Consider the following 20,489-nt stretch of genomic DNA (forward strand, 5'->3'; position numbering starts at 1 on the left):
TAAAAAAAAAACCCCAGTGGTGATTAAACACCACCAAAAGAAAGCTCTATTTGTGTGAAAAAAAAAGATAAAAATGTCATATTGGTACAGCGTTGCATGACCTCGCAATTGTCATTCAAAGTGTGACAGCGCTGAAAGCTGGCCTGGGCAGGAAGGGGGTAAAAGTGCCCGGTAGGCAAGTGGTTAAACCCCCAGTGTATTCAGGTGCAAGCACTGCTCATCTGGCCATGTGGAACAAATGCAAAACGATCCAAAAGGGTTGCACACTGGAAAACTGCATCCACTTTATTGGTAAATCATTAAAAAGCCATACACAGCAACAGTAGACACCGTGGGAGAAAGGAAACACAGGCAATGGGGTTTGCCCTACTAAAGCTTATTCAGGACTTCAAATCATGAGTAGAAAGCCATAATTAGCGTTTATTGATAGAGCTGAAGCGGTCTGCTGTGCGTCAGATCAATCAATACAATATCGATCAATACAGACAGGCTTTTTACTGCAGAATATGCCTGCTCTCTTCTCCAGTAGTAATCCCATGGAGATCTGGTCTGTAGGCTCTCCACTGAAGTTTATTGTATAGACTTCGGATCTGTTGACACTACTGTAATTTCAGATGCAACATGAGTCACACAGAATTGCATGACAATGGAAGTCACATTGTTTTCAATGGCATCCGTTCACATCAATGTAACTCATCATGACGCGATATTGGAAAAGGATCTTGTACTACTTTGGTGCGATTCCAGCCCCACAGAATATGCAAACCACATCCAAGGTGCACTACATAATTGCACTGAAAATCAGATTACAGCAGTGTGAACCTAGCCTCATACATGGTACAACCCAGCAGGCTGTAAAATGAAAAAAAAATAAAAAAAAAAAAAAAAAAAAACAGGACAGATCGTTGTACTAACATAAGCAATGTTAGTGTGGGGAGCTCCCCTTCTATTGTATTCTGACTGCAGCTGCTGACTTAATAATCGGACACTTACCTGTCCCAGGGCCAAGCGACGCAGGGGAGCGAAGCCCCGCTCGTCTCCCCCTCCTCTCTGCGGCACTGGCATGGTCACTGTGGTCGCTGGCCGGGCAATCATTTGGGACCTGTGACTTGTCCCAGATGATTGCCGAGAGTGAGGGGAGACACGTGATTTTCCTTCCGGCGCCGCAGATGCACCAGGAGGACGTGGGAGCTGGAACCGGCACCCGCAGATTGGCTTCTGTGCCCCCTACAGACGGAAACGCAGAATCACGTACATATATGTGATCCTGCGCAGGAGAGCCGCTCTGTAGCAGTAAAACTGCTATGGGGCGGATGTTAAGTGGTTAACTGGCAATTGCACGGCCATGCAACGTTGTACCCAAATGAAATTTATATAATTTCACACAAATAGAGCTATCTTTTGATAGTATTTGATCACCACTTTTTTTTTTTTTGCGATACAAACAAACAAAAAAAAAAAAAAAAAAAAAGACTGAAAATGTTGGAAAAAAATTAAAAAATTTGTTTTTTACTTTTTGCTATAAATTATATCCAGAAAAAAATAAAAAAAAAGTCTCCATATGTTTTGCCCATAATGTATTCTACTACACGCTTTTGATTAAAAAAAAAAAAATCCCAAACAATTGTATTTGATTGGCTTGCGCGAAAGTTATAGCGCCTACAAAACTATGGTATATATACTGGAATTCTTTTATACTACTAATGGCAGTGACCAATTACTTATAATAGGACTGCGATAGTGCGGTGGTTAATCGCATACTAAATGACGCTGGGGGGGGGACTGACTATATGACACTGACATCACCAGTGACACTAATAATCAGTGCTAATAATGAATGTCGACACAGCTTTTAGCAGTGAATGCACACAGGTCGATCAGCATTTCCCAGCCGGGGAATCATTGGCGGGAGCCAGTAGGCAGCGATGTACCAGTACGGTGCTTTGTCTGCAGTACAATGCGGGTGGTTATTAAATTACATTTAGAAATGTTATACCTTGCATTAAAAAACGTACTTAAGAAATGAGAGCTCATTAAAATTCGACCATTAAATACCTGGAGGGCGTGCCATAGGTCTCTGTCCAGGTGGCAGTCCGGGTCTCATTCCATTTTGAGGTCCAGGTCTCATTGCATTTTGAGGTCCAGGTCTCATTCCATTTTGAGGTCCAGGTCTCATTCCATTTTGAGGTCCAGGTCTCATTCCATTTACTGGTCCATTGCTCGATTTAGGAACAAAATTTTTGGACGAAATGGTTTCGGCCACCACAGTGCATTTGGGCTTTGACCCGAGTCCTGTTGCTGAATTATTCATTGGCCTTCCAGGGCCAGAAATAGCAGGAGGTCGAGAACTCAAAGGTAGGCCACCGTTGGGGCGCACCAGTTCTTTTCCTGAAGGAACACCTTTAGGTTTAGCACTCGATGAGGGAGGTCCAGTGATTGGTCTACTAGATCCGGAAACACTAGAAGGACGAGCTGGACCCGAACTGCTGCTTGAATGCCCTCCGCTGCTAGGGCGTGATCCACCAGAGCTGCTAAGAGGATTTTTAACTGACCCAGAATTGCTGGTGGGCTTGACTGAACTTGAGCTACTGGAAGGACGAACAGAACCGGAGCTGCTGTGAGACTTGGAGGAACTAGAACTTGACGGTGGCTGGTTTGATGAAGAAATTGATCCTCCAGTGGGCCTGGTGGAGCCAGAAGACCCAGACGGCCTGGTGGAGCCAGAAGACCCAGACGGCCTGGTGGAGCCAGAAGACCCAGACGGCCTGGTGGAGCCAGAAGACCCAGACGGCCTGGTGGAGCCAGAAGACCCAGACGGCCTGGTGGAGCCAGAAGACCCAGACGGCCTGGTGGAGCCAGAAGACCCAGACGGCCTGGTGGAGCCAGAAGACCCAGACGGCCTGGTGGAGCCAGAAGACCCAGACGGCCTGGTGGAGCCAGAAGTCCCAGACGGCCTGGTGGAGCCAGAAGTCCCAGACGGCCTGGTGGAGCCAGAAGTCCCAGACGGCCTGGTGGAGCCAGAAGTCCCAGACGGCCTGGTGGAGCCAGAAGTCCCAGACGGCCTGGTGGAGCCAGAAGACCCAGATGGCCTAGCAGTGCTAGAAACAGTACTTCCAGAAGGCTTGGGTGCACTAGAAGGCCTTACAGAGCTAGAACTAGAATTCCCTGTTGGTTTCCCAGAACTTACATTTGACCCATCTGGTCGAACGCTACCCTGAAGTTTTCCATTGATGCTTACATCTCGTTTAGAGGAGGATGAAGAGGATGAGGATGAAGTCTGCCTAGCAGCATGATCCCTGCCAGAAGATGATTTGGCATTTCCATTGGAAGAAACTTTAGAGATTTTACTGTGAGAACTGGAGGAGATTGGCTTTTCAGATTTGTGGCTCCCATCCAAATGCCTTTTAATTGCTTCACTAGACACACTTTTGACTCTCTCAGGGGGAACACTTTTGGAAAGAGATGAGCTTTTTGATTTTTTGTCCTCGGAATGACGTTCATTAGAAGAGGAATGTTTATCTGAAGAGCTTTTATGAACTTTCACCACCTGTCCGTGGGTTTTTGAGTGTTTGTCAATGGACTTCTCGGCTTTTTGATTCTTCCGTTGCAAAAACTCAAGTTCTCGTATTTCTTCTGCCGTCCTTGGTCTTTCCTCATCTTTTTTCACAGGTTTCAGCTCCACCGGCTCAAACTGTTTTTTCTCAGCAAGTTTCAACAATTCGGCAAAGTTCAAGGCTGCTGACGGAGGTTTCTTGATGTTGTTGGGTTTCTGTTTTTTTGGTGGTGGTGGCGCTGGCTCCTCAATCTCTTCTTGCTCGGACTCACTTTGAGAATATTCATACATTTCTTCCTCTGTCAGGTACTCCTCGTTTTCACCCTGTACGTTGGTGTCGTTTGTATCGTTGTCCATCTCGAGGTCCTTTTTGCTTTTTTTGGGTTTGTCTTCTATCGGAATGCCATTATACCCATGAAAGTTGTCTTTTGTCCTTGATGCCATGGCCCTGGCTTTCTTGTCATGTTTCATTTCTTTCCGTTTAGCCAAAAGCTCCTCTTTCTTTCTCTGTTCTTCCAGTTCTGAAAAAAAAAAAAAAAGTTTTCAATTACAGCCAACAAAAATTCAAGTACTGTATTTAATGGCGTATAACACGCACCCCAATTTAAGAGGGAAGTTTCAGGAAAAATTTTTTTTTTTTTTTAAATAAACCACTTTGAAGCAAAATAATGGTCAGTAAGCAACAATGCAGCCTGATTAGTGCCCATCTGCAGGGTCAGTGCAGCCTGAGCTGCGCCCATCAATACAGCTCATCATCTCTCCTCGCAGGAAATCACTGAGCCAACATCTGTTTACTTGGCTCTCAGTCGGCAGTCACATACACAGTCCCGCCTCCACCGTTGGCATTGGACCAGCTCCTGTGATAGACAGAACACTGGTCCAATGCCAGGGGCAGAGACGGGACTGTGTGTGACGTGTGAGCCGAGTGGAGAGGAGATGACGGCTCAGTGATTTCCAGCGGCACTCGTCCCCCTCCTTCCCCTCCAAGGTACGCTGTCGGCGTATAACACGCACCTGCGATTTTCCCCCTATTTTAAGGGGAAAAAAAAGTGCGTGTTCTACTCAGATAAATACACTAATTAACTGCCAAGATCATTATCCACTTTCCGTCAAGCGATGTACTGTAGGGAGATATCTTGGTCATATATTTTTTTTGATAGACCCCAGACCTCTCCATAAAGAGGGCCTGTCACAGCCCATACTATCCCAAGCGATTCCCTTGCGATAGAAATAATGTGGATTAGGAAAAATATATATGTATTAAAAAGGGGCAGTGTAACAAAAAAAAAAAAAAAAATGTAAGGCACCCCCCGCTCCGCATGCATATGTAAACAGCGATCAAACCACAAGTGGGGTATTGCCACAAACGTCAGAGTGAAAGCAATAATTCTAGCTCCCGACCTCCTCTGTAACTCTAAGGCCCTGTTAACATCTGAGCAATTTTCAGCTTGAAAAATCGCTCAGCTGTTAAGCTCAAGAACGCCCAACGAGTCAAATCCCATTTGAATCGGTCGAAAAATGATTGACCGATTAAAATTCTGTGTGAAGAATAGCTGGCTTCCCCACGGACAACTGAACGCAAAAAAAAAAAAAGCCAGCGATGACAAATAAAACGTAATACACTGCGTGGGGTCCTCCTCCTCTCCCCCCCCCCCATCCATACCAGGTCCTTTGGGTCTGGTATGGATTTTAAGGGGGGACACCCCCGAAATCCACACCAGATCCTTACCCAAGCATGCAGCCCGGCAGGCCAGGAAGGGGGGAATGACAATGACACGAGTGAGTGCCCCCCCCCCGAACTATTCCAGACCACATGCCCTCAACACGGGGGAGGGTCTACCCCATAGCACCTAGTCCCCCATGTTGATGGGGAAAAAGGGCCTCTTCCTCACAACCCTGGGCTGTGGTTGTGGGGTCTGCGGGCTTATCGGAATCTGGAAGCCCCCATTAACAAGGTTTGACACAAAATAAATTGGTGACAGGGGAGGAGAGCTCAGCACGGAGCTGGTCTATTCATAACACAGCTCTGAATCCTTCTGTCGCTCCTGTTTGCTGTGTGCCTTTCCTCCAATCAGCTTTCACAGTGTAACTGCAGCTCTCCCTCCTCTCTGCTCCTCACAGGATGCAGAAAGATTTTAACATGATTATGCCCTTTTGAAGGGGGTGTAGGGAAGAGAAGACTGCAGATAAATAGGTAAAACTAAAGTAGGAGGATTTTTTTTCCATCTCTGTGCATCACCTGAGGCCAGTCACTGGGGATATGAAGGGTTTACAACCACTTTAACAAAAAATAAATAAAAAAAACACAAATCCCACATACCCAAACAAACAAGGATGTTCTGCATCTAAAGTTCCCCTGCCCTTGTATGTGTATGATATCTGCAATATGCAATGGATTAGAAATCCTTTAGCTTGAACACTTAGTTTAAATGATATTAAAAGCTGTCTCTATTTGGCGCAAAGCAGAGAGTTGGATCTCCAGCAACAGTAGAAGGGAATAAATATTTTCCTTGTAGGCAGACTAATCACATGTACCTTTCTGGAGTATCTCCTCTTCCTTCCGCCTCAGAAACGCCCGGACTGCAGCAGACTGCACCCCTTTCACCTTTGGGTCTTTCTTCGGTGGGCCCACAGCCAAGCTGTACCGCTTCTGTAAAAGACAATCAGTACAATTAAGCAAAATTAGCAAATGATCTCTGTGCAAACTTAAAGGAGTTGTAAAGTCAGAAGGTTTTTTTTAATCTTCACGCATTCTATGCATGAAGATAAAAATGCCTTCTGTGTGTAGCAGGCCCCCCAGCACCCCCCAATACTTACCTGAGCCCCATCGCTCTCCAGCGATGTCCACGAGTGCCTCGGCCATCCCGGACTGTCCTCCTGATTGGCTGGGACACAGCAGGGACACCATTGGCTCCTGCTGCTGTCAAAGTCAGTTAGCCAATCAGGAGAGGGGCGGGTCCGAACCAGGGCTACGTGCCCGAATGGACACAAGGTGCTGTGACTTGGCTCGGGTGCCCCCATAGCAAGCTGCTTGCTGTGGGGGTACTTGAGAGGAGGGAGCAGCCAGGAGAGCCGAAGATGAACCCAAGAAGTAGGAGGGTCCTGGCTGCTCTGTGCAAAACCATTACACAGTGCAGGTAAGTGTAACATTTACAGACTTTACAATCACTTTAACAAGTGGGATATCAGAAGCAGTTTTCTAGTTAATGGCAAGAATGTACTTTTGTCACTTAGTGGTTGTAAAGGCACAAGGTTATTTACCTCCATGCATTCTATACATGAAGGTAAAAAGCACCCCACCCCCCAATACTTACCTGAGCCCCCTCTCGATCAAGCGATGTCCACGAAAGCCTTGCCTCCCTCGGGGACTCACATTCCTGATTGGCATTTGGCAGCAACCAGAGTAAGCAAATCAGGAGACAGAGGGGGTGGGGCCAAGCTGCGGCTCCATGCGTGAATGGACACACAGAGCTGCGGGTCGGGAGTGTGCCTGCTTGGGCACCAGGGAGGAGCCAGACCGCCGTTCTGCCTTTCCTCCACACGATCGGCGGCCATCGCAGCCGCTGGACCAGCCGATTGGCTCCTGCGCTGTCCAGTCACAGCATACAGGTACGTGATTTTGCTCAGCCGGGTCACCCTGCTGCAGTATATATGCGGTGGGCGGTCCGGAAGCAGTTGGGGGGAAAAAAAAAAAAAAACACACCACAAGGCTTTAACACAAATATTCTGATTTAGTCATACCGACATGCGATTCATGCGAAATGTACATTTTAAAGCTGAGCTCTAGAAATTCAGCCACTTTTGCTGGCATAGGTAAACCCTACAAGGTGCACCCCACCTTATCTCTTGAATCTGTATGCAGCTCTGCCAGCCCCACCCCCTCCTCTGTATTCTGTGAATGAGTTTACTTAACCACTTGCTGACCAGGCTTTTCTGGCACTTTTTGGTTACACGTTTAAAACAGTACTTTTTGCTAGAAAAAAAAACAAACTTTTTTTTTTTTTTTTTTTAGCAGAGACCCTAGGGAATAAAATGGCGATCATTGCAAATGTTATTGTTGCACAGTATACACACAGCAGTTATGCAAAGGCAATTGTTTTGGAAAAAATACGCACTTTATTGAAACAAAAAAATACAATATATACCCCAATTTTGTAAAATGTGAAAGAAGATGTTACGCCGCGTAAATATACCCAACATGTCGTGCTTTAAAATGGCACACACTTGTGGAATGGTGACAGAGTACGGTATTTAAAAATCTCCATAGACAAGGCTTTAAACGCCTTTACAGGTTACCTGTTTAGAGTTAGAGGAGGTCTGGTGCTAGAAATATTGTTCTCGCTCTAAAGTTTGCATCGATATCTCATATATGTGGTGCGAACACCGTTTACATATCGCATGTATGTGTTCGGTTCCACGCACAAGCACAGAGGGCGTTTTACTTTTTTTTTTTTTTCCCTTTGTTTTTTACATTTTTACACTGTCCCTTTAAATTTTTTTAATCAGTTTTATTCCTATTAGAAGGAATGTACGGTAAACATCCCTTGTAATAGAAATAAGGATGAGAGGTCCTCTTTATGGAGATATCTGGGGGCAAAAAGACCCCAAATCTCTTATTTAACTTTGAAAGCAAAATATCAAAAAATAAATAAATAACTTGCAGTCTAGACAGGAAGTGATGTTGCTTTGGTCCAAGGCCATGGAGGTGATCAAAGAGGATCTACGCACCGCACCGTCGGATTGTTTCTCAGGCGAACCGGCAAGCCCGAGAAACACCAGTGATTCGAAAAGCATTCATAAAGCTGCTCAGACCGTTTTCATGAGTAAGCCGGCCGCTGGCTGAAAAAAAAAAAAAAAAAAAAAAGAAGGAGGAGGAGGATACTGGAGTTATGGCTGATATCTTCAACCATAATCCTGGTAAACCACTTCAAAGCCGCAACATAGTATGAGTGTGTGTGTGTGTGTGTGTGTGTGTGTGTATTGCGGTCTTGAAGTGGTTAATACAAAGTTTTGCGATTGTGCAGGAGGAGAGGAGGGGTCAGACATCCAAGAGGGGTCACCTTGTTGGACAAAGTAGAACTACAGACAAAACTCCCCATTTTGGATAGAGCAAGGAAGGGTTATAACCAGTCAGATTTTTTTTTTTTTTATACTATCTGTATCCCACTGCAGAGATTTCCCTTCACTTCCTGTCCCATAGCCAAACAGGAAGTGAAAGGAAATCCCTGCAATTTAAGGGAACTTCTTTGCGATCTCCAGGTCACCAGAACTAGTGACCCCATTGAAAGATTTATCCTCCATTACTTTTTTTGGGACAACCCAAAATATGGGATTTTCTTTTTCTCTTTCAATGAAAATGGCAAACAAAATAGAGAGAGAGTAAAGTTACCAAACAGGGACACAAGACAGCAGTAAAAATTGACAGCCGCCGGCCATACCCGCCTAGGGGACAGCAGCAGCCGCCGGCCATACCCGCCTAGGGGACAGCAGCAGCCGCCGGCCATACCCGCCTAGGGGACAGCAGCAGCCGCCGGCCATACCCGCCTAGGGGACAGCAGCAGCCGCCGGCCATACCCGCCTAGGGGACAGCAGCAGCCGCCGGCCATACCCGCCTAGGGGACAGCAGCAGCCGCCAGCCATACCCGCCTAGGGGACAGCAGCAGCCGCCAGCCATACCCGCCTAGGGGACAGCAGCAGCCGCCAGCCATACCCGCCTAGGGGACAGCAGCAGCCGCCAGCCATACCCGCCTAGGGGACAGCAGCAGCCGCCAGCCATACCCGCCTAGGGGACAGCAGCAGCCGCCAGCCATACCCGCCTAGGGGACAGCAGCAGCCGCCAGCCATACCCGCCTAGGGGACAGCAGCAGCCGCCAGCCATACCCGCCTAGGGGACAGCAGCAGCCGCCAGCCATACCCGCCTAGGGGACAGCAGCAGCCGCCAGCCATACCCGCCTAGGGGACAGCAGCAGCCGCCAGCCATACCCGCCTAGGGGACAGCAGCAGCCGCCAGCCATACCCGCCTAGGGGACAGCAGCAGCCGCCAGCCATACCCGCCTAGGGGACAGCAGCAGCCGCCAGCCATACCCGCCTAGGGGACAGCAGCAGCCGCCAGCCATACCCGCCTAGGGGACAGCAGCAGCCGCCAGCCATACCCGCCTAGGGGACAGCAGCAGCCGCCAGCCATACCCGCCTAGGGGACAGCAGCAGCCGCCAGCCATACCCGCCTAGGGGACAGCAGCAGCCGCCAGCCATACCCGCCTAGGGGACAGCAGCAGCCGCCAGCCATACCCGCCTAGGGGACAGCAGCAGCCGCCAGCCATACCCGCCTAGGGGACAGCAGCAGCCGCCAGCCATACCCGCCTAGGGGACAGCAGCAGCCGCCAGCCATACCCGCCTAGGGGACAGCAGCAGCCGCCAGCCATACCCGCCTAGGGGACAGCAGCAGCCGCCAGCCATACCCGCCTAGGGGACAGCAGCAGCCGCCATACCCGCCTAGGGGACAGCAGCAGCCGCCATACCCGCCTAGGGGACAGCAGCAGCCGCCAGCCGCCATACCCGCCTAGGGGACAGCAGCAGCCGCCATACCCGCCTAGGGGACAGCAGCAGCCGCCAGCCGCCATACCCGCCTAGGGGACAGCAGCAGCCGCCAGCCATACCCGCCTAGGGGACAGCAGCAGCCGCCAGCCATACCCGCCTAGGGGACAGCAGCAGCCGCCAGCCATACCCGCCTAGGGGACAGCAGCAGCCGCCAGCCATACCCGCCTAGGGGACAGCAGCAGCCGCCAGCCATACCCGCCTAGGGGACAGCAGCAGCCGCCACCAGCCATACCCGCCTAGGGGACAGCAGCAGCCGCCACCAGCCATACCCGCCTAGGGGACAGCAGCAGCCGCCACCAGCCATACCCGCCTAGGGGACAGCAGCAGCCGCCACCAGCCATACCCGCCTAGGGGACAGCAGCAGCCGCCACCAGCCATACCCGCCTAGGGGACAGCAGCAGCCGCCACCAGCCATACCCGCCTAGGGGACAGCAGCAGCCGCCACCAGCCATACCCGCCTAGGGGACAGCAGCAGCCGCCACCAGCCATACCCGCCTAGGGGACAGCAGCAGCCGCCAGCAATACCTGCAGGAATCCTGAGAAAGACTGAGGTCAGTTTTTTTTATTAAAAATCAAACAGTAATGGGCAGATTGTATCTCTGCACTGGTACACTAGCTACACTGGGTTGCTTTCAAACTAATCTGCAGGTATCTGCCTGCACCGAGTCACAGACTTCTGTTAATACCTGCCGGTTTGGTGAGCTTTCAGAAAGTGCACCACACCTGCATGATATAATAGAATACTATAGCAAAGTGCAGCTAACCCGCAGGAAAACCACAAGCACTGTTGGGCTTATGCTCCTTTCACATGATCAGTTTGATCAGGTCCCCCTGAAAAACAGACAATCGTACCCCCCATTCACCTCTATGGAGCGGCAGACAAACAGATTTGTGTCCGTTTACACGCGCCTACCTTGCCCAGATGGTTATCTTGCGGCAGCGCTCCCGAGGCCGAATACAGGACTCACACACCCCCCCCCCCCCCCGGCGCTCGCATCACTGGAGCCAATGGCTGCACTGCTATCAATCTATCCAATCAAGAGCCGAGAACCCCCAGGCAGAGAGACAGTACGTCCCCGCCGTTCGAGGGTTCAGGCAAGTAAAAGAGGTGGGGGAGGTTAGGGTTCAGTCACTGACAGGTGTTTTTACCTTAATGCATAGGATGCATTACGGTGAAAAAACATGAAGGTTTACAACCCCTTTAACAATATTATATATATATATTTATATTAATAAACTTAGAGCTGCATTCATTTTTTTTATATTCCTCGAGAGCTCACCTTAATAGGTAACTGAAGATGTACGAGTATACTACAGAGATCGTCAACAATGTATTAGCAGGTTTTATCTATGGAATGTTACAAGGTGGTGATACATTAGCACAGCCTGGGATATGGCAGGCCCAGACATCCTCAGGGACACACCTGCTGCTATTCATGATGAAATGCTGTCATCAGCACATCGCACACAGCCGCTACGCTCTATTACCCGCATTACAAAACTGCTGCTTTATATAACATTCAAGTAAATGGATGAGCCGATGCAGTTCACACAAACTGCAATTCTTTATTCAATTCAACCATAAATGTTGACAAGCATCACTCGTTCAGATGTCATACTACCATTTTTTTTTTTATTTAACCAGCTTTTAAATAAACAAAGGTTTAAAAAAAAAAAAAAGCCTAAATTTCCCCACAGACTGATCACCACATTCTTCAAGTTCACTTCTGAAATGAATAAAATCTGAAAGTAAACCTATCAGTACTGTTAAGTTTCAGTTGTAAAAAGCCACCTGTATTCCTGTGCAGAAATTCCAACTCAATTCAAAACCAGAACTGGGTGTCGTGTCCGTCCCGGTGTGATTAACACACATCGAAACCAAGAAATAAAATATGTAATATCTCCACCCCCTACCCAAATCAAAATATACAGTATATAGCTCCGATCTTACACATTGCATCATGCCAGCTTCATCTGAGGCAAGGTTGTTTTTTTTTTTTTCTTTTTTTTTTTAAAGACAGTCACTATTTGGTATTGGTGATAATTTTCATAGACTATTAACCACTTGCTAACCGGGCCAATACTGGCACATAAAAATCTAAAATTTTTTGCTATAAAATTACTTTAGAACCCCCAAACATAGATATTTTTTTAAGCAGAGGCCCTACAGAACAAAAAAAAAAAAAAAAAATATGAAAAGCCCAATTTGTATTTTCAAAAAATACACTTTAATTTTATTGCACACAAATAGCCAATTTTTTGCCAAATGTGGCATGTCAGGAGGGAACCTTCCCTTAAAGTGGAAGTTCCATTTTTGGGTGGAACTCCGCTTTAAGGACTAAGCCTATTTTTTACACTTGATGTTTACAAGTTAAAATCAGTTTTTTTTTTGGCTAGAAAATTACTTAGAACCCCCAAACACATTTTTTTTCTTTCAGACACCTTAGAGAATAAAATGGCGGTTGTTGCGATACTTTGTCCCATTGTCTTACAAACGCAATTTTTGGGGAAAATAAAAAATAATAAAGGAGCACAATAAAGTCACCTCTCCCGCTGCCCATAAAAGTGATCTCCTGGTGAATTTGCAGCGGAGACCACTTTTATCTTACAGCGGACTGCCCGCTGTGGAGAAAAATACCGGGGTTATGGCAGCCATCTGCTGCCATAACAATGGTATTTAACGTCAAAGCACCAACATATATCCACGGGGGGCGATCTAGAACTGGTTAAACACCCTTCCTACAGATCAGTGTTACTCAACCTTTTTCCAGTCAAAGCACCCTTTAAAATTATGGGGACAGTCTCTAGGCACCCCATTCTAACACGTAAAAAACTATGCTAATAGTTTTACATAAACGCAGCAACAACCACACATGTAGGATGCCCAGCGTTAGAGGCGATTTATTCTATCAAAGCAAATACACTTTAGAACACTGAAACTGACTAGTATTCCAATGTTTCTCTTCTCCCTCAGTTTCTCTCCATCACTCAGCTAACATGACCCCAGTACTGTACAGGCAACTGTCATTCTCCTTATTAACTGAGGTCATTGATCATTAGGACGCCAGCAGATAGAAGGTTGTAATGGCGCACAATAAAAATATGTGGCTTGTTCCACTCACTGGCTTGTATACAATTTTGGGCAAACCTCAAGCCCCCCCCCCCCCCCCCCCGGGTGTCTGGGCATCCTGATAGAAAAAGGCTGCTATAGGAGATGACAACTATGAGTATACTGTACAGTCACATCAGCCCCTGCCCTCAATCAAGTCCCCATCTCAGATACATACTAGGGGCCAATCTAGACTGGAGTTCATTAACCTGCCAGCAAGTCTTTGGAATGCGGGTGGCAATGGGAGTACCCGGAGAAAAACCACATTAGCACAGAGAACAGGCTAACCCTGATTGGCAGAGAAATGCCTTTGCATTTGGTCACATATATTACATAGTATCTGCATGTGTGTATATCTTATAAAAGATACCTGGGCTAGAGTCATATCCAAACACCTGATCCTGCAACATGCGATTCATGAATAAACTGGTGCTTTGCTATTCATGCTAAAGGGAGCCTCAATGCGCATATATAGCAAAAAACAAACGCACCTGTACTACAACACACAAGTATTCCTGCTTCATTGCCTAAAAGTAGTGCAAGCTCTCATGTTTTGTGGTTTATTAAAAGTCTATTCAAAATAAATGGGTTTCCACAGCACAACATATGTCAGTGCACATGTGCATCAACACCAACCCCACATTTAATGTCCCTTTAAATAGTTCCTTTAGGCTAAAACAAACTATTTACTGCACTAACAGGTGCACTTGCTCTGTATTAACTGTATATAGCAACTTCCCATGTCACTCAAAATAGAGATAGGCGAAGCTCTGCCCAGCCAATCACGGAAAGCTTCGTATTCTATGAATAAATACAAAAGCTTCCTCTGAGAGGCGGGGTTTGTGATAAAATCGGCCTGCCCCAGTCAATCAGGGGAAGCTCTGTATTCATTCATAGGCTACAAAGTTTCCTGTGAATGACTGAACAGCTCTCAGCCTGACTATTTTGTTCTGTTAAAAAAAATTTATATATATATATATATATATACACACCTGTCCCAGGGTCCAGCGATGAGGGCGCACAAAAACCCCGCTCGCCCCCACCTCCTCTCTGCGGCGCCAGCATTGTAACTGTGGGCGCCCGGCTGTGCCTTCACAGCCGGGCACCCACTGCACATGCGCGCGCCATGAATGGCCAGGCAATCATCACCTGTAACGTGTCCCAGACGATTGCTGAGAGGGAGAGGGGAGAGGTGATCTCCCTTCCGGTGCCGCAGTGCGCCAGGAGAAAGTGGGAGCTGGGACCCTCTGAAAAAAAAGGGTACCGGCTCCCGCCCCCCCAAAAAATGACATGCCAAATGTGGCATGTCAGGGGGTCACCTCCCTTAAAGCGGAAGTTCCATTTTTGGGTGCTGGATATGTCACGTATGTCAAACACAAGGCCCGCGGGCCGGATGCAGCCCTCCAGGCCTCGTCATGTGGCCCTCACATCCAGTTTTGGAGCCGGAACTCCATTCTGCCACCTCCGGCTCTCACCATCCGCTCCCACTCCCCGCTGTCACTTGTAAATACAGAAGCCTTCTGTGTTTACAAGGGGCAGCTTTGCCCTTAGTGGTTCCCGGATTGAACAGATTCCTGGAACACTCACAGCGGGGACAGATCTCCAGAATCTAAGACGGGGGTGTCCAAACTTTTTTCAAAGAGGGTCAGATTTGATGAAGTGAACATGCGCGAGGGCCGACCATTTTGCCTGACATTCTTTGAACCATTAAAAATAAATGCAAATATAAAACTAAATACACTGCCTAACAAGAATTCTCTTGCCTCTGTGGCTTTGTGTGGTGAAGAGTCCAAGGATGATCTCGGGCGTGTTATTTGGATATACCGTATTTATCGGCGTATAAACACGCACCTTCACTTTAAGAGGGAGGTTTCTGGAAAAACTTTTTTTAATGAACTGAAGCAAAAAAAGGGTCAGTGCCAATGAATGCAGCCTCACCAGTGCCATCAGTGCAGCCTGTCCCATGCCCATCTGCAGCCTCGAAGGGGACAGGGAGGGGGGGGGTGGGACGAGCGCCAACAGATTAAATACAGGAGAATCTCCTGTTTACTCGGTGGCCTCTTTAACCACTTGCCGACCGCTTAACGCACATATACGGCGGCAGAATGGCACGGGCAGGCAAAATCACGTACCCATACGTGATCTGCCTCCCGCGGGTGGGGGGGTCCGATCGGACCCCCCCCCCGGTGCCATAGGCGGTCGGCTCTCGTTCGCGGGCGATGAAAGGTCAGGGGGAGGCCATCCATTGATGGCCACCCCCTCCCGATCGCTCCCGGCGAATGAAAACGCTTCCTTTCCCTCTGTAATGTAAACAGAGGGAAAGGAAGTGATGTCATCCCTCCTCGAGCCGGTCTTTTCGTCCCGGCGCAGAGGAGAGAAGACATCCAAGTAAGTGCACCAACACTACACTTACAGTAGAACACGCAGGCACACTTTTCACCCCCCAATCACCCCCCTGTACCCCCTGTCACTCTGACACCAATAGCAGTTTTTTTTTTTTTGCATTGGTGTCAGTTTGTGTCAGTTACAAGTGTTAGGGCAGTTAGGTTAGCCCCCTTTAGGTCTAGGGTACCCTCCTAACCCCCCCTAATAAAAGTTAACCCCTTGATTACCCCCCATCGCCAGTGTCGCTAAGCGATCGTTTTTCTGATCGCTGTATTAGTGACACAGGTGACGCTAGTTAGGGAGGTAAGTATATAGGTTCGCTGTCAGTGTTTTATAGCGACAGGGACCCCCATATACTACCTGCTAAAGGTTTTAACCCCTTGATTGCCCCCTAGTTAACCCTTTCACCAGCGATCACCGCATAAGTGTTACGGGTGACGCTGGTTAGCTAGTTTGTTTTTTGTAGTTTATTACAGTTTATTATAGTTTATTATAGTTTTAGGGCACCCGCCGTTTATTACCTTATAAAGGTTTAACCCCCTAATTGCCCGGCGGTGATATAAGTTAAGTTTTTAGGGTCAGATAAGGTCTGCGTCGCCCCAGGCAGCGTCAGGTTAGCGCCAGTACCGCTAAAACCCACACACGCAGCATACACCTCCCTTAGTGCTATAGTATCTGAACGGATCGATATCTGATCCGATCAGATCTATACGCCCCAGCAGTTTAGGGTTCCCTGAAACACAGTGTTAGCGGGATCAGCCCAGATACCTGCTAGCACCTGCGTTTTGCCCCTCGGCCCAGCCCAGCCCACCCAAGTGCAGTATCGATCGATAACTGACACTTACAAAACACTAAGCACACATAACTGCAGCGTTCGCAGAGTCAGGCCTGATCCCTGCGATCGCTAACAGTTTTTTGGTAGCGTTTTGAATCAATCGCTAGCAGTCAGGAGCTTTTTTGCCTGTGAGTCTCACTAGTGTACCCCTAAATTTAGAGGCCAAAATGGCAAATCGAAGGTACACTAGTGAAGAGGCCTACACGTTTCTGAGTATGACAGATAGTGAAGAGGAAGTCACTCATCTGTCAAGTTCAGGCTCAGAATACGAACCTGTAGAGGACAGCGGCTCCATGACAGATAGCTCTGACGACGGAGTTGTGGTCCCTGCTAGGGTCAGGCGTACCAGACCCCAATCTTCTTCTTCTGTCCTTGAAGTGCAAGAACCGCAGGGCTCTCGTATGGAGCAGAGAAGTACTAGTGCCGCTACTCCTTCTGGTGAACTGGCAAGCACCAGCGGCCTAGTACACCCTGGTCATACATCCAGCACTGCAGTATCACGTGGTGACGTGGCGAGTCCCATAAGTGCAGTTCAAGCTGGCGAGGTGGCAAGCACAAGTAGTGTCCCGCTGCCACCAAGAAGAAGACGAACACAGGCCCGTCATGCCCATAGTGCCCTTCCTGCTGCATTCGCCAATCTGAATTGGGAACCCACCACTTCTGCAGCACCCGTACTTCCCCCTTTCACTGGCCAACCCGGAATTCAGGTGGAAACAGTTGACTTTACGCCACTGGATTTTTATTCGCTGTTTTTCACCGAAGATCTCTATAGATCTATTGTGGACCAAAGCAATTTGTACGCTGGTCAACACATCGCCACTATTCCCCAGTCCTCCCTTGCCAGAGATTGGAGACCAATTACGGTCTCCGAATTTAAGATCTTTCTGGGCCTTTCCCTCCTCATGGGCATAACCAAAAAGAGTGAGTTGCGGTCATATTGGTCCACTGACCCAATTCACCATATGCCCGTGTTCTCTGCCTCCATGGCCAGGGCACGATACGAGCAGATTTTGCGGTTCATGCACTTCAACGACAATGAACTCTGTCGTCCTCGTGGAGACCCTGCATAAGATCGGCTCTACAAAATTCGGCCCCTCGTAAACCACTTCAACCAACGTTTTGCAGACTTGTTTACCCCCCATCAAGTTGTCTGCATTGATGAGTCCCTGATTAAGTTTTCTGGCCGCTTGTCCTTCAAACAGTACCTTCCCAGCAAGCTTGCCAGATACGGGGTCAAGATGTATAAGCTCTGTGACAGGGCCACAGGCTATACATGTAGATTTATGGTTTACGAGGGCAAAGATAGTCACGTAGAGCCGATCAACTGCCCTGACTACATAGGAAGCGCTGGCAAGATAGTGTGGGACTTGGTGTCACCCTTATTCGGAAAGGGGTACCACTTGTACGTGGACAATTATTATACGAGCGTGCCACTTTTTAGTCACTTGTTTGATCATCAGATTGGAGCATGTGGCACCGTGCGACCTAATCGCTGGGGCTTTCCCCAGCGGCTTGTAGAGTCCCGTCTTAGGCTGGGGGAGAGAGCCTGCTTGCAGTATAATAATTTGCACGCTATGAAGTGGAGGGACAATAAGAATGTTTTCGTTCTTACCTCCCTTCATGCAGACACGACGACCCAAATTACTACGGCGACTGGTGTTGTGGAGAAACCCCTCTGTGTCCACGAATACAACCTTAATATGGGAGGGGTGGACCTCAACGACCAGTTGTTGGCGCCGTACCTAGTTGCCCGTAAGGCCAGACGCTGGTACAAAAAAGTGTCTGTTTATTTATTTCAATTGGCTTTGCTGAATGCTCATGTGCTATACAGAGCTTCAGGACGGACTGGATCCTTCCTTAAATTCCAGGAAGAGATCGTCAGAGCCCTTCTGTTTCCAGACGGTGCTTCACCTCACCTTCCCAATCCAAATGCAGTAAGCCGGCTGCATGGGAGGCATTTTCCTTATGCCATCCTGAGTACCCCTACCCAACGAGCCCCCCAAAAAAGATGTCGTGTCTGTAGCAAGCGCGGATTTAGGCGTGACACCCGGTATTGTTGTCCCTCCTGTCCTGACAATCCTGGTCTATGCATTGGTGAATGTTTTGAACGCTACCATTCACTAGTGGAGTATTAGCGTAGGGTTCAGCACGGCACAGACTAGGCACACTAACACAGGGTCTCCCAAGATGCCATCGCATTTTGAGAGACCCAAACCTGTTACAGAAAAGTTACTAAAAAAAGTGTTAAAAAAAAAAAAAAAAAATAATAAAAAAAAAAATACAAAAATAAAAATACAAAAAAAATATAAAATAAAAAACCAAAAATAGTTGTCGTTTTATTGTTCTCTCTCTCTATTCTCTCTCTATTGTTCTGCATTCTATACTGCAATGTTTTATTGTTATGTTTTTATCATGTTTGCTTTATAGGTAGTATGCAATTGTTTTATACTTTGTTTTTTTATTGTTAACCACTTTGTTTTCAGGTACGCCATTCAGCTGCAGAGCGGATTTATTTATCTTGACAGCAACAGCGTTTGCTCCCACGATATATAAAGCCGTGACTCCAGCGCTGTCGGAGGTGATTTCACCACCACAGTTACATACTTCAGCATATATGCCGAAGCGTGGGGGCAGCAGTGGGTGGAGGAGCAATTTGCTCCTGCCTTTTGCGGGAGGATGCCACCATGCTTCGGCATATATAAATGGTGCATGTATGCCCATCATTAGAAGTGGGCGGATGAATGGAGGTATTCTAATGGTGGGCATACCCACCGATCAATATCTTTTTTTCGTTCAGCCCACAGGCTGCATGAAAAAAAAGTTTACAATACAAGGACCAGCGACGTACTGGTATGTTGCTGGACTTTGAGTGGTTATACCAGAATGATGCCTGCAGGTTTAGGTATCATCTTGGTATCATTCTTTTCAGCCAGCAGTCGGCTTTCATGTAAAAGCAATCCTAGCGGCTAATTAGCCTCTAGACTGCTTTTACAAACAGTGGGAGGGATTCCCCCCCCCCACCGTCTTCCATGTTTTTCTCTGGCTCTCCTGGCCCAACAGGGAACCTGAGAATGCAGCCGGTGATTCGGCCAGCTGACCATAGAGCTGATCAGAGACCAGAATGGCTCCAATCATCTCTATGGCCTAAGAAACCGGAAGCTACGAGCATTTCATGACTTAGATTTCGCCGGATGTAAACAGCGCCATTGGGAAATTGGGAAAGCATTTTATCACACCGATCTTGGTGTGGTCAGATGCTTTGAGGGCAGAGGAGAGATCTAGGGTCTAATAGACCCCAATTTTTTCAAAAAAAGAGTACCTGTCACTACCTATTGCTATCATAGGGGATATTTACATTCCCTGAGGTAACAATAAAAATGATTAAAAAAAAATAAAAAATGAAAGGAACAGTTTAAAAATAAGAAAAAAAATTAAAAAATTAATAAAGAAAAAAAAAAAAAAAAAAAAAAAAAAAAAAAAAAAAAAAAAAAAAAAAAGCACCCCTGTCCCCCCCTGCTCTCGCGCAAAGGCGAACGCAAGCGTCGGTCTGGCGTCAAATGTAAACAGCAATTGCCCCATGCATGTGAGGTATCACCGCGAAGGTCAGATCGAGGGCAGTAATTTTAGCAGTAGACCTCCTCTGTAAATCTAAAGTGGTAACCTGTAAAGGCTTTTAAAGGCTTTTAAAAATGTATTTAGTTTGTCGCCACTGCACGTTTGTGTGCAATTTTAAAGCATGTCATGTTTGGTATCCATGTACTCGGCCTACGATCATCTTTTTTATTTCATCAAACATTTGGGCAATATATTTTTTTTTAGTGAAGGGAGGTATGGAGGTATGAAGGGAGGTATGGTTCCAAGAAGTCTCAGGTGGGAGGTTAGCCCACAGAAGGGTGATGTCCAACTTGAAGATTGGTTCAGCTATTTTAATAAAGCGGGGATCGATTTTTTGAAATTTCTCATCGATCGTAAGAAAGCTAAACTTACCAGATTGGATGAAGAGATTAAGA

The 20,489-nt window shown here is 47.5% G+C and overlaps 1 protein-coding gene across 2 annotated transcripts in view; it reads right to left on the minus strand.

Annotated features, from left to right (window-relative positions):
- Window positions 1–20,489, minus strand: part of SPTY2D1 (SPT2 chromatin protein domain containing 1) — a 39,727-nt gene that overhangs the window by 6,581 nt on the left and 12,657 nt on the right. For both annotated transcript variants that reach the window (XM_073604120.1, XM_073604121.1), the window contains 2 exons: window positions 6,089–6,203; window positions 2,056–4,074 (listed from right to left, as the gene is read on the minus strand). In XM_073604120.1, coding sequence (XP_073460221.1) covers window positions 2,056–4,074; window positions 6,089–6,203 — 2,134 coding nt within the window. The remainder of the gene's footprint in view (window positions 1–2,055; window positions 4,075–6,088; window positions 6,204–20,489) is intronic.

This window comes from Aquarana catesbeiana, linkage group LG11, assembly GCF_042186555.1.
Source record: "Aquarana catesbeiana isolate 2022-GZ linkage group LG11, ASM4218655v1, whole genome shotgun sequence".
Classification (NCBI taxonomy): domain Eukaryota; kingdom Metazoa; phylum Chordata; class Amphibia; order Anura; family Ranidae; genus Aquarana; species Aquarana catesbeiana.